The sequence below is a fragment of the Oncorhynchus keta genome, chromosome 19 (assembly GCF_023373465.1).
Source record: "Oncorhynchus keta strain PuntledgeMale-10-30-2019 chromosome 19, Oket_V2, whole genome shotgun sequence".
Classification (NCBI taxonomy): Eukaryota; Metazoa; Chordata; class Actinopteri; order Salmoniformes; family Salmonidae; genus Oncorhynchus; species Oncorhynchus keta.
Window position 1 is genome coordinate 75,670,104 of NC_068439.1, and position 13,472 is coordinate 75,683,575.

Here is a 13,472-nt window from a genome sequence, read left to right on the forward strand (position 1 = left end):
TAGGCTACTCATATTCCACAGGCATGTAAATTCCGAATCAAACTCAAATAATTTTACATACTAATGGATAGTGGTTTGTGTCTATTGATTTGGAGTTGACAAATGATGCACAAGGCATATTGTGCATGCATTGGTGAAATATCGCCATCTAGTGACTAAACTAAAACATGTAATGCCCTGTACATATTATATAGAAACACCACAACGTTCAATTATGGAATTACGATTTTATTACAGTTAAAAAGGAAACATGAAACAAAAACATAGAACATAAAAAAAGACACCTACCTTACGATCTAGGTCATGGTTGTTACTTAAAGAAACGATTACAGTATGATAACAATTGAGTATACAGACACCCTGGTACATAATATTAGTAACAGAATCATTTCAGTAAGTAAAAATGTACATAGATCACTTATTGGTACCTACATTTAAATCTGGTATTCCTTATGAATTTATGACAAAACAAACGGCTAATGCAAACATCAACCCCAGCACCAATCACATTTTATAAATAAAAGTTTCAAAAAAAATCTTAAGAAAATCTGTAAGAAAAACCTAGTACAGAATTCTTCCCCCCTGAGAATGTGTTCCATACAAAACACACTTATAAAAGCCCACACAGTTATAGTATTTGGATTTGTGCCCATGTCTCATACTTTTCGTTCACTCAAGCTCCGCAGAATGGTTGTGACAGAGCATGCTAATATATCATCAACTCCTTAATGCAAAATTCTGTGAAAGCAAAAACCGGTTGTCCAAGGAGGAGCCCAAGCAAGAGCCAAAGCTCTATTCAAATGAAATGTTGCTTAAATTCCTCACTTACTGACTGCATCTGGAGTTTGTAGACCTGTGTGGGAGATGTGTGTATATATTGGTCTGGTCTTGCTCTGGTTAGGTCAGTGTGTGTATTTATTGGTCTGGTCTTGCTCTGGTTAGGTCAGTGTGTGTATATATTGGTCTGGTCTTGCTCTGGTTAGGTCAGTGTATACGCAAGAACACAATAAACCAAGGTCCTGAAAGCCAGGCAGGTTCTAATTGTTTCAGACAGGCTTAGTGGTGGTGTTGTAGACCAGGGTGTCGCGTTCTTCGAAAGCCACATGGGGGACGTTGGTGGCCACGGGCTGGTGCTGAGAACGGTCCTTCCTGTGCTTCAGGAAGCAGTAACCCAGGGCAGCCAGCACCGCCATGATGGCTACCGATAACACTATAGCTATAGCGATGGAGCCTGGAGGAACAGAAGCATTTAAACAAAATGGTGAAGGTTTAGACCAGCGTTTAATCCGTTTAGTCGTCTAAACCAGTGTTTCACACAGGATTTTTGTTCCATACCTGCAATAACACACCTGATTCAACTTTTCAAGCCAATAATTGAATGAGATGTATTGGTGCATGCAGGCGAGAAGAATCATGTGAGAACCACTGGTTTCGGCAACTAAACAGAGACCAGGGGAAGATTCTGGGCTTTCCTCTGGAAAAGTGAAGTTGCCCAAATGTCCCCACTGTATATGGAATATAATCTGGCTATGTACACTAGAGAATGCTGGGAAAGCATAACATAGCAGACCAACTGACAAACTTTCAGCATGTTTTTCCACAACAAGAGATGACAGTGCTCAACTTGGACTGAAATAGGTTCCAGTACTGTTTATGTTAGGTGTAGAAGCTCCACAATACTCAGCTCCAGTGACCTCCCACCCAAGTCAAGCACTGTGTATAGACAGGTTCTAACTCACGGGGGAGGGAGGTATAGACAGGTTCTAACTCCCGGAGGAGGGAGGTATAGACAGGTTCTAACTCCCGGAGGAGGGAGGTATAGACAGGTTCTAACTCCCGGAGGAGAGAGGTATAGACAGGTTCTAACTCCCGGAGGAGAGAGGTATAGACAGGTTCTAACTCCCGGAGGAGAGAGGTATAGACAGGTTCTAACTCCCGGAGGAGAGAGGTATAGACAGGTTCTAACTCCCGGAGGAGAGAGGTATAGACAGGTTCTAACTCCCGGAGGAGAGAGGTATAGACAGGTTTTAACTCCCGGAGGAGGTATAGACAGGTTCTTACCGGACTCACTTTCCTCTTCCTCGTAGCGTTCAAACATTCCCCTTGCAAACACATCATGTTCTATAGAGAAAAAGACACCCAGGCATTAAGAATAAATGCTTCATGCTGCGTGACCTCAAAGCCTTTGAAAACTTTTGCTTGACCACACAGAGACTTAAAGGAGACAGACCTGCAATAAATACAGCAGATCAAAATAGCACTACGTGAACAACACAGTTGCAGGTAGAACTACCATAAATAGAACTGACATGATTCCTTCCTCTACATGTCGAGGAAGCGGTTCAGTTGAAAATAATATTTTAACATCTGAACATTCCATAACATTTTGCTGAACGCAGCCCTAAACTGTAGCTCAGTTGTTCAAAGAGTGTCTCAAAGTAGGAGTACTGATTTTTTATTTTATCTTTATTTAACTAGACAAGTCAGTTAAGAACAAATTATTATTTTCAATGATGGCCTAGGAACAGTGGGTTAACTGCCTTGTTCAGGGGCAGAACGACAGATTTTTAACTTGTCAGCTCGGGGATTCGATCTTGCAACCTTTCGGTTACTAGACGAACACTAACTCCTAGGCTACCTGCCGCCCAGGATCTAGGATCAGGTCCTGCTAATCTTAAATCATTATGATCTAAAAGGCTAAACTGATCCTAGTCCAGCACTCTTACTCGGAGACTGAATACAGGCCTAGAGTTCTGTACCAGTCACGCCCTTGCAGGTCTCTTTGCAGCTCTCCTCCACGTCAAAGTTGTTGTCGTTGCCGTCACAGCCACCGTATGTGAAGCGATTGCACTTCCTGTTGAGCGGGTCATAGTACCAGTGGGAGTGGCTGGCGCGGCATGGCCCCGTCCTGGGGGGCTCGGTGCAGCGGGCTGAGAGAGAGCAGCAGACAGAGATGTGATAAAGGTATTGTCCACTACAGGACAGTGTGGACTGGATACTTGTGTTGTGACTGTAGTAAGGGAACTAGGATTGGGCAAGACATCTAGGGCTGGGACTATAGTAAGCACACTAGCGTTGTCACTGGTAAATAGGCTCGAGGTATAGGTACTAGGGCTGTAGTAGGATAAATGGTATTGCTTTGGTAAGGGTTTATAAGGGGCTTGGGTGTGAAAATCAAAATCAACTCACCCCTGCTTTTGTCCACATGAATGTTCAGCAGACGAGTGAAGGTCTGGTTCACTGCCAAAACAAGTGTCATGTTATGTTGCTGTACATACACAGCATGGGAACATTTAGGAGTCTGTTGTATCCATGAAGCGTACCTCAATCTTTTAAGAGTCATTCTTTAAAAACTAAGATGTTTTTGATCACGTGTGAGGTAAAGTGACTTGAGACTAGCAGACTTCCTTGTTTTCATTGCAGTTGATAAGTTTCAAGTAAATGTCATGTGCACAAGTACAGAGAAATGGCTTTCTTGCAAACTCTAAACCCAACAACACTGCAGTAATCAATATTAATGTAGCACTAAAAATAACACAAGGTAGAACAAAAACACACAACAAGTAAGTAAGAAGCTATAGAGTATACTGGGTAAGTCAGCTCCAATACCATATTTACAATGTGCAGGGATACTGGAGTGTTATAGGTAGATGTGTATAGATATTGGCATCAGGATACGATAAACAGAGTATCAGCACCGTATGTGATTGTGTGTGAGTGTGTGTGTATAGAGTCAGTATAAATGTGTGTGCATGTTGTGAGTGAGAGTGTGAGAGAGAGATCAGTGTGTAGAGTCAGTATAAATGTGTGTGCATGTTGTGTGTGAGAGAGAGATCAGTGTGCGTGTTTGTGTAGAGTCAGTATAAATGTGTGTGCATGTTGTGTGTGAGAGAGAGATCAGTGTGCGTGTTTGTGTAGAGTCAGTATAAATGTGTGTGCATGTTGTGTGTGAGAGAGAGATCAGTGTGCGTGTTTGTGTAGAGTCAGTATAAATGTGTGTGCATGTTGTGTGTGAGAGAGAGAGATCAGTGTGCGTGAGTGTGTAGAGTCCTGTGAGTTTGCATAGAGACAATGCAAGAAAATTAAAATACAAAAAAGGTAAACTCAGATGGTCCGTGTAGCCATTTAAGTAAAAACTGCTGTGTGTATGTTTGTGTGTGGACTCACGTTTGTCGCAGGAAGCCTCGTCAGAGCCGTCGCTGCACTGAGTCACCGTGTCGCACTCCAGGTCTTCATCCAGACAGCAGCCGTTGTCACAAGTAAACTGACCGGAGTTACAGGGGGAGCCACAAACCTCCACTAAACCACACACACACACACACTTACTTAACGGCGATGTGGTGGATAGTATGTACGAATGCAAGTAAACACAGTTCATTCACCTTTTTTTAATATGGTGAATAGTGTTTATATTGTGTTTATAGTGTTTATGTGCCCATAAATGTGCATGTTAGCATTACTCACCTTCAGGCACGACAATACTTCTTCCTGACGCAGCTGTAGGATGAAAACGAGAGACAATAGATTCAACTTGCAAGACAGAATATGAAAAGACAGCTGGCAGACATGCAGACAGACAGACCGCTGCAGACAGACAGACAGACCGCTGCAGACAGACAGACAGACCGCTGCAGACAGACAGACAGACCGCTGCAGACAGACAGACCGCTGCAGACAGACAGACAGACAAGACAGTCCGCTGCAGACAGACAGCTCCATCTCATTGTACCTGACACGCCGTGGCAGGCGTCAGAGCACTCCTGCAGGGAGAGGTAGTTGTTGCGGTTCCCCTTGCAGCCCCCGAAGATGAACTCCTCGCACTTCTCTGACGCACCATTGTAGTGCCACCTAGGGAAGGCTCCTCGACAGTGACCCACCTTTTTGGGAACCAGACAGTGACCTGGGCAAGCAGACAGACAAGTCAGAGATGATTATGGAGGGTTAATATTGGTTTGATTAAATATATATATATATATATATATTTTTTTTTTTACAACTTTACATGAGATATATAGGTAAATTATCTATGCTTTACATAGCATGGCTGTAATGTGAATGTATTGCACCTGCCATTTATATAAGCTATTCGTGATAATGGATCCCTCTGTTTTACAATAATGCAAAACAGTCTAAGCCCTCGGTCAGTCGACAACAGCCAAGGTAAGAAGAAATTCATGCCAATGTGTATTTTGAGTGTACTATCCCTTTAACTGGGGCGGCGGGGTAGCCTAGTGGTTAGAGTGTTGGACGAGTAACCGGAAGTTTCCAAGTTCAAACCCCCGAGCTGACAAGGTACAAATCTGTCGTTCTGCCCCTGAACAGGCAGTTAACCCACTGTTCCTAGACCGTCATTGAAAATAAGAATTTCTTCTTAACTGACTTGTCTGGTTAAATAAAATGTAAAATAAAAATGACACACTTCCCCATGTCAACAAAGTTGTTTTTATCCAAAGTCCAGCAACCTGAGCAGCTAAACAGTTTAACATTATACTGTAGGTCACAACCATAAAATGCTTATTGCAGCCGACAGGACACCAATGCCACCATTAGAGGAGGTCTGTGACCGTACCCTTACATTTACCCATACACACCGTTTCGGCTCATGGTGGAATGTCAACAAGGGTGTGTTCAGGAGAGTCATCTTTCGAGAACGTTGAGATTGTATGTTCTATACATTTCTGTGGGGGTTCCAAAATGTTTTAGATCCTTGATAACAGATAGAGGGGCAAAGATCATAGGTCCCAACTCATGCGAACCTCTCACCATTACCAATAACAGGGAAGGTTAGCATGTCTTGGGGGTATCATCCCTGTAACTCACTCATTATTCATAATCATGGTAGCATCGAACATTAATGTAGACATCTTTATTGACAATAAAAGTGTCTAAAATTAAACAATACATTATTTCCCCATTTCTATTAGGCACAAAATAATCTGAAACACAACCAAAACAAACAGCAAATGCATCCAACAAGTTTGTAGAGTCACAATCATTGCATGCTAGGAATATGGGACCAAATACTAAAGACTTGACTACTCTATTTATAAGAATCTTTAGGAGTGTCAATCATTTTGACCCCTACCTTTGAGAAAAAAAATATATTAGTTGTTAAACAATCTTAAAATATAAAATAGAATTTCTCCCAAAGAAATTCAGACCATGTAATATAGCCCAGTATTTGAATAATTTATTATATAAAAGATCATTATTGCTCATCTTTAAATCAAGGGTTTCAATCATTTCAGACCAGGTGTGTCAGCTGTGCCCCTCCAGGTGTGCCCCTCCCACTCAATAAAGACACACACCATTGTCTGGCCCTCATGAGTGGGAGGGATATATTAGACAACAAAGGACACAAGGGGAGAGTGTGACAACCAACAAGGCACTAGCTTACAGGCCTGGGAATCTCCAGTCCTCGGGGGACTGATTTTATTTCAATCATTTTTAAAATGTATTTAGCTAGACATGTCAGTTAAGAACACATTCTTATTTACAATGACGGCCTAGGAACAGTAGGTTAACTGCCTTGTTCAGGTGCAGAACGACAGATGTTTACCTTGTCAGCTCGAGGATTCGATCAAGCAACCTTTCGGTTACTGGCCCAACGCTCTAACCACTAGGCTACCTGCCCAGGCCTGGGCAATTCCAGTCCTTGGGGGCCTGATTGGTGTCACACTTTTGCCCCAGCTAACACACCCGACTCCAATAATCAACTAACCATGATCTTCAGTTAAAAATACAATTAGTTTAAATCAGGTGTTTTCACTAGGGATGGGGGAAAGTGTAACACCAATCAGGCCACCGAGGACTGGAATTGCCCAGGCCTGCGACTAGCACGTGACAGAAGCCAGGCGTAATAGCTTTACGAATTCCAAATCAGGCCCTCGTGGCCTAGCCCCTATTCCTAGGCACTCTGGGGAAATACAAAGGAATCGGATCGGTTTAAAAAGATAGTCATTGCTTTACCCTTCATTTTGATAGGCTTGGTGGAATTGTCATATACATCTCATACCCATTTAAACATTTCAGATTTCTAGGGGTACTAAGGAAGGGAACTGTTCCAATTACCAAAGGCATTCAACAAAACTGACTTAAATAGGGGCTAACACTGAGCATGAATTAATCCTCCATTTCCACTTGTTACCATATTGGACCGGTCACTCAGCATAGCTATGATGGAGTGATATGAACGCATTAATCTATACTATCAAACCTTATAATAGCAACCAACCAAGTGTTGGCCCAACCCATCACATGGACATAGGTTGCATTCAGTCGGCATCATACAGAAGAAAAAAAGGACTGAAAGAGGGAGGGACTACCTGGACTTGTCCAATAAGAAGCCTTAAATCTTCATAAGACTTTGCAAAACATTTATGTGTGTGCCCTTACTGACTCAACCCAGATGACAATGTGTGGAAGAACAGTTTGTCAACAATTGAAAGAGGCTATGGACCCTCATCAAGTCAGTGCATCAGCAGTGAGAGATAAAGAGGAGCTTCCTACCCAGTAAGCCTGCTGACAGTTACTGTTTACCTCAGATAAACCGCTAAGTGATAGCACATATACACATGACTTTTAGTTGACACAGATAAGGTGATAGGGGCCATTGATCGGAGGACAAAGCGATACACTTGGGATATTGCAGTGTGTGTATATATAGTGGGTTACTATATTCAATAGAATTCCTTACATTTATGGCCGAGAAATTAGGACTTCAAGGTTCCATTGACTGTCTTATTCCGTTCAATGTTCTCCAACTATAATAGTACTCTAAATACCACAATTCACGTTAAGTTCAAAAGAATACAAAACTTAAATTGCTGACACTAATCAAACCAATGAGGGTTCAGAACGTGAAAGATAATTCTCTCAGAATCATCTTTTTGCAGATAGAAACGTAGTCCCAAGCTCTGGAGAAAGTCTCTCCACTACAGGGAAATGTTATCCAAAAGGGCCGGATAGGTTGTAGTAGTTGCTATGACTAACGGTTTTGTATTTGTAACATTTATTTCACTGGAACCCCTGCATGGCCATATTTGCTCTTCCTGCTGTGGCATCTACTGTGTAGTTCTACTATCTGTTGGCACTCCGTTTTGGGGGCTTCCCGCTTTTCCTTTGCTGTACTCAGTAAAGTTTACAGATTTTTTTTCTTTCTTTCTACCGAGATACAAAAATTCACAATCTGTAAACAATTTCATGTTCCAAAACTCGCAGGAATCTCTCTCCCGGTCTGTGACATAACCTTTTCATTGGTATTAGCAACACAACATTCTGTGGAACTTTCAAGGAGGGCTGGGCCAATAAACTTTTCCACTCCTATCGGTAGTAAATTAGAGGGTTGTGTAAGGGCACCCAATGTCAACCTTTGTCTGTCTCGGTCTGTGTGAGCCTGTCTGTGTGAATGCCTGTCTGTCTGTTTGTGGTCTCACCTGGGAAACTGGCTGATATGACTCAACTGTGAATCACGCCAGACCTGTTCTCATCCTAGCTTGGCAGGGGAGTGGTCACACGGTTATCTCCTTGTGTTGGGTGTCAAGTACACGCTTTTAAAGCTACGGGCTTAACTTAAAAATGGTCAATGGTCGAAAATAAACCATTTTATTCACAAACCATTGAGCGCACCTAATGATGTTGATTGCAATTGAAGTACTGTATCGAAGTTGTTTGGCCCACGCGTCAATAAAATTAACATTTTTCTTTAACTAAAACCCAAGCCCATGTTAACCAGTAACAAAATAAGGCCCTGCCTTCATGTAAACGTTTGCTTACACATGGTGTGTGTGTGGCACCAATCTTAACCTCCTGCAGGGTAGAGGACTATACTTAGCTAACTGGAAACCAAAGACCAGGTTTGTCTAGGAGTAGTTCAAAGGATGACATTCATTTATACTGAACAACAATATTAACAACAATATTAACACAACAACAATTTTACTGAGTTACAGTTCATAAGAAAACCAGTCAAATCAAATAAAAAGAACTATGCCCTAATCTATGGATTTCACATGACTGGGCAGGGACGCAGCCATGGGAGGGCCTAGGCCCAGCCAATCAGAATGATTTTAACCCCCCAAAAAGGCTTTATTGCAGACAGAAATATTCCAGTTTCGTCAGCTCTCCGGGTGGCTGATTTCAGACAATCCCGTAGGTGAAGGAGCCAGATGTGGAGGCCCGGTGCTGGCGTGGTTACACGTGGTCTGCGTCTGTGAGGCCAGTTGGACGTACTGCCAAATTCTCTAAAACATCGTTGGAGGCGGCTTATGGTTAAGCAATTAAAATTAAATTATCTGGCAACAACCCTGGTGGACATTCCAGCAGTCAGCATGCCAATTGCATGCTCCCTCAAAACTAAAGACATCTGTGGCATTGTGTAGTGACAAAATCGCACATTTTAGAGCGGCCTTTTGACCCCAGTACAAGGTGAACCTGTGTAATGATCATGATGTTTAATCAGCTTCTTGATATGCCACACCTGTCAGGTAGATGGAATATCTTGGCAAAGGAGAAATGCTCACTAACAGGAATATAAAGACATTTGTTCAATTATTTTAGGATAAATAAGCTTTTTCTGTGTACGGAAAATTTCTGGGATATTTTTTTTCAACTTATGAAACACTTTGCATGTTGAGTTTATATTTTTGTTCAGTATAGATATCATTGGTGCATCAATCCACAAGGCTAGTGTGCTGGAATAGTGTTCCGCAACCTTTTGTACAGACTGGCAAGCTATATGATCATTCTTGTGTAATACATACAATTTAGCAGACTCTTTTATCCAAAGCTACTTACTGTCATGCGTGCATAGATTTTTTTATAGCTGGTCCCGGGTATCAAACCCACTATCATGGGGTTGCAAGCACCATGCTACATACCAACTGAGCTATCGTGTGTCAGTGACAGGCATGCTATGGTCCATCCTCCTTGCGGGACAGCTTACATTTAAACTAGCTAAAACCATTACATTTTGGGGTCTATAGCTAGGATTCCATCTAATTGGCGAAAGATTTATGGGAATATTCTAACATTTTTAAAAATGCATTTTCCCTAGAGACAAGTTTCAATCAAATTTACTTGTGGCATATAAAAAGGCTGTGCATGATGACAGTGCACATAAAAATGACTTTAAGTTAAATTCCCATGTTCCTACTAAAAAAATATAAGTTAAATGGGTTTCCATCACATTTTCAACTCTACTGATGGTTCTCATACAAAAAGAAAATTGCATTACATAGCGAGTGTTCCCACTCAGGTATTAGCAGGTGCGCTCCAGCCAACAGATTACAGCTACAGTGTAGGCTATACCCACATGAGATTATGGACAAAAGAGAGAGATTATTTTAAAATTTGTCAAATGGCAGCCAAGCATCGATCATCATGTCACCAGAATAAGACCCTTGATATTTATTGGAAAGGAGCATTAAGCTCATCACCTTGCACTTTCAAACCCCTGTGAAGTTCATCATAAATTAGGTTACAGAGGAAATAAGTTATTTTTATTTAACTAGGCCACTCAGTTAAGAACAAACTATTATTTACAATGAGGGTCTACCCCGGCCAAACCCGGACTGCAGTGACACCTATTGCACTGTGTTGCAGTGTCTTAGACCACTCGGGAGCCTAATAAACTGCATGCTTTCCCGAGTCGTAGTGGACTGGAGGACTGGACCACACAACATATCGTGTGACTCCAAGTTCACTTCCATATGATGGTTATTATAGCAATATTTGCACATAGAAGCGTTTCCACTGACATTTCTCACATAATACATTTTACCGACATGCCTCGTCTAATGTTCTTTGTTTTGTCGACATTTGGAAAGTTTACCGATAAAGTGTCTGTTTCCATCAGGCCTGTTTTTTTTGTGGTTTTTTTTTGTGGTTTTTTTTTTTAAATCGGACGTAAAAAGGTTGGCTGGAAACCTAGTTATTGACAGCTTTGAAACACATACTCAGTGTTTAATAACATGGACATTTCACATGGCCACAATTCAGTACTCACCCTCAGACTGTTCTGGAGTGAGGACGAGGACAGAGACCTTATCCATGGCTGATTGGTTGCTGGAGTCGGTGACCTTTAGCTGGAAGACGTACATCCCAGGTTTCAGGTTGCTCAGCATCACCTGATCCTTCAGGTCAGTTTTCTGGAAGAAAAAGTATTAGAGAAGAATACAACTGTGCCCATACCTGACTTTTACATTTCTATCTATCCATCCATCTATCTGAAAACAAGCATTTAAGCTGGACCAATGCTTGATCAGTGTTTTTATTCAGATTATTAAACTCACAAAGACATTTGATGGCAGATTTGCATATATATTCTGTATTTTTACCATGCAGCAAGACCACACCATTAAAACATGAAGCACTGTTCTGAATAACAACAATAGATTATACATTGGCTAATGAAGAAAATGAGAGTATGATGATGAAGAGTATGTGTTGAGCGTGTAATGTATAGTACTCATTTTTTTATCCAGCGATACTATGTTCACAAGACTATTTCCCCTCTGGGACAATAACGAGTAGCATTGTTATTATTATGAGGATGACGGTTGATGTCCTCACCGTAATTTCCACCGTGCTGTCCCCCTTCACAAGGCTCCACTTGTAGCTAGTTATCACTTTGTCATCCCAGCTCTCAATGCCATTCAATGTCACCGTGTCTTTGGGTTGGACCACGATATCCCGGCCCGCTTTGGCAGTGGGGAACTTATCCTCATCACCTGAGAGCAGCCATACCAATCAGCAAAATAATTACCATCAAAACAATCATAATAATAATAATAATAATAATAATAATATATTTGCACTGAGATTCTTAATTTTTTCCTGTCCCAGCACCAAACACACACAAAATAAATCACAGTAGGAGACAAGCAGGAAATGGGGTGGATAACATTTAGGTTGTGGGGGTTAGTATTAGTAATTATCAGTAAGAATGGGCTTTGATGGGCTGGTTTCTAGATTTATCCTTAGGTACTGGAAGAAAAATCTCTTTAAAATGGGAAATCTGCAATAGATATAGATTTTTGGACATATAAATTAACAATATGAATTGACTCTTGAAGAACAACTTAATAGCTCATGCTTAGGTCAACTGTTGTACCCCATCAGAACCCAAAATATAAGCATGTTTTACTCCAATGTTTGTATACAAAGTAAATGCAAACCAACCCTGTATAGCCTCAAAACATGATACAAACTATAATGTTGATATCATGGCTGGTCAGTCCTTGCATCCATAGCTCTGTCAATGAATTTGAGAGTGGCTCCTTTTCTCCAGCTTGTTAGTGGAACAGAGGTGGGGACTATACTTTATTGTTTCAATTCCTGATTGACGATTTAAATCGCCATTAAATATGCTTGGTCCAAGACTATGCTTATTCATGTGTGTCTGGGAAACTGGTTCGTAGGCCTACAAGACTATAAAACAATGACTACCTGTAACTGGAGTGAGTCGAGTCTTGATCTTACCACGGGTACTTTCGGGTCCTCCCAGGTAATCTTCATAGACGGAGTCCAAAATGTAATTTGTGAATCCCACTTTGTTCACAAACCTGCAGACATACTCTCTCTTGTACAGGCAGTTAAACAGAAAACATGTTTTAACCGAGCCTTTCTCTGCACCATTCTCAATCAGAGCCAAGTTGCAATTGGGGTCTTGGCAACAATAGTCAACACAGTCTTCAGCTTGGGTTACAGTTGGGGACGAGATGAAACTGGTTCCTACTTTGACAGAGTCTTCAGTGTCTAGCACAAAGTTTACATTGCCCACATTGAAATTCCCGGCGCAGCCTTCTCCATTTGTAACCTGTGCGTTGTCTTGGCAGACTATTGACAAGAGCAACAGCGCGGATCCTAATATTGACCCAATACACGGAGCCGTCATTATTGCCGTTACTTGAAAGACGTAGCCTACCGAACAATAGCCTACGACACAACGAAGGTAAATGCAGTCAAGTGTCGTTTTATGTTTCCTCTCGGTTTCCGTGTGAATTACTCCTATAAACACTATTTGGACAAAGGTTCAACGCCCATTCCGGCTCCAAAATGTCTTATTTAATTTCAAACAAACCGATATTCCATGAATTTCCCCAACACAGAACATGCGACATGAAATTAGTTCAATAGTCGACAAAACAACACGGGTTATAACAATACGTATATATTTAGCTGAAAAACAAACAAGATAGGCTATAATCTTATTTATGTGTTCTTTGTTTAAAATCCAAGTAAAGAGAGTACCTCACGCGATTAAATCACTCAGCAATGTTGGGTGTTTTCATTCGCAAGAAAGGCCAACAATTTAACTTAAACACAATTCTCAGGTGTGTCCATAGAGATAGATGGAGGACTCATCTATATCTGTGCTATTATATCGTCGGTGAACGCATGAGCAGCGCCATTGAGGTTTTACAACCCATAGGAATCCCCACCCAGTTGACTAGGTTACTTTGAAATGGCGT

The 13,472-nt window shown here is 41.4% G+C and overlaps 1 protein-coding gene across 2 annotated transcripts; it reads right to left on the reverse strand.

Annotated features, from left to right (window-relative positions):
- Window positions 1-212: 212 nt before the first annotated feature.
- LOC118398864 (kunitz-type protease inhibitor 1-like) lies at window positions 213-13,472 on the reverse strand. Of its 2 annotated transcripts, none has more exons than XM_052471314.1 (10): window positions 12,448-13,472; window positions 11,572-11,729; window positions 11,006-11,147; window positions 4,730-4,900; window positions 4,465-4,497; window positions 4,168-4,299; window positions 3,190-3,240; window positions 2,760-2,930; window positions 2,062-2,121; window positions 213-1,231 (listed from the first exon to the last, which is right to left on the reverse strand). In XM_052471314.1, the coding sequence occupies exons 1-10, from the start codon at window positions 12,893-12,895 to the stop codon at window positions 1,047-1,049; spliced, it is 1,551 nt and encodes a 516-aa protein (XP_052327274.1). In that variant the 5' UTR covers window positions 12,896-13,472; the 3' UTR covers window positions 213-1,046. The 2 variants fall into 2 exon arrangements, with proteins under 2 accessions (XP_052327274.1, XP_052327275.1); XM_052471315.1 differs by having other exon boundaries at window positions 12,481-13,469.

Bases quoted from the DNA above. Each gene is read 5' to 3' on its own strand.
- LOC118398864 (XM_052471314.1), bottom strand. From the start codon at position 12,895: ATGACGGCTCCGTGTATTGGGTCAATATTAGGATCCGCGCTGTTGCTC. The intron at 11,730-12,447 runs GTAGTCATTGTT...GGCTGCTCTCAG, and splicing joins TCGACTCACTCCAGTTACAG to GTGATGAGGATAAGTTCCCC. The intron at 4,300-4,464 runs GTGAGTAATGCT...TGTGTGGTTTAG, and splicing joins AAGTATTGTCGTGCCTGAAG to TGGAGGTTTGTGGCTCCCCC.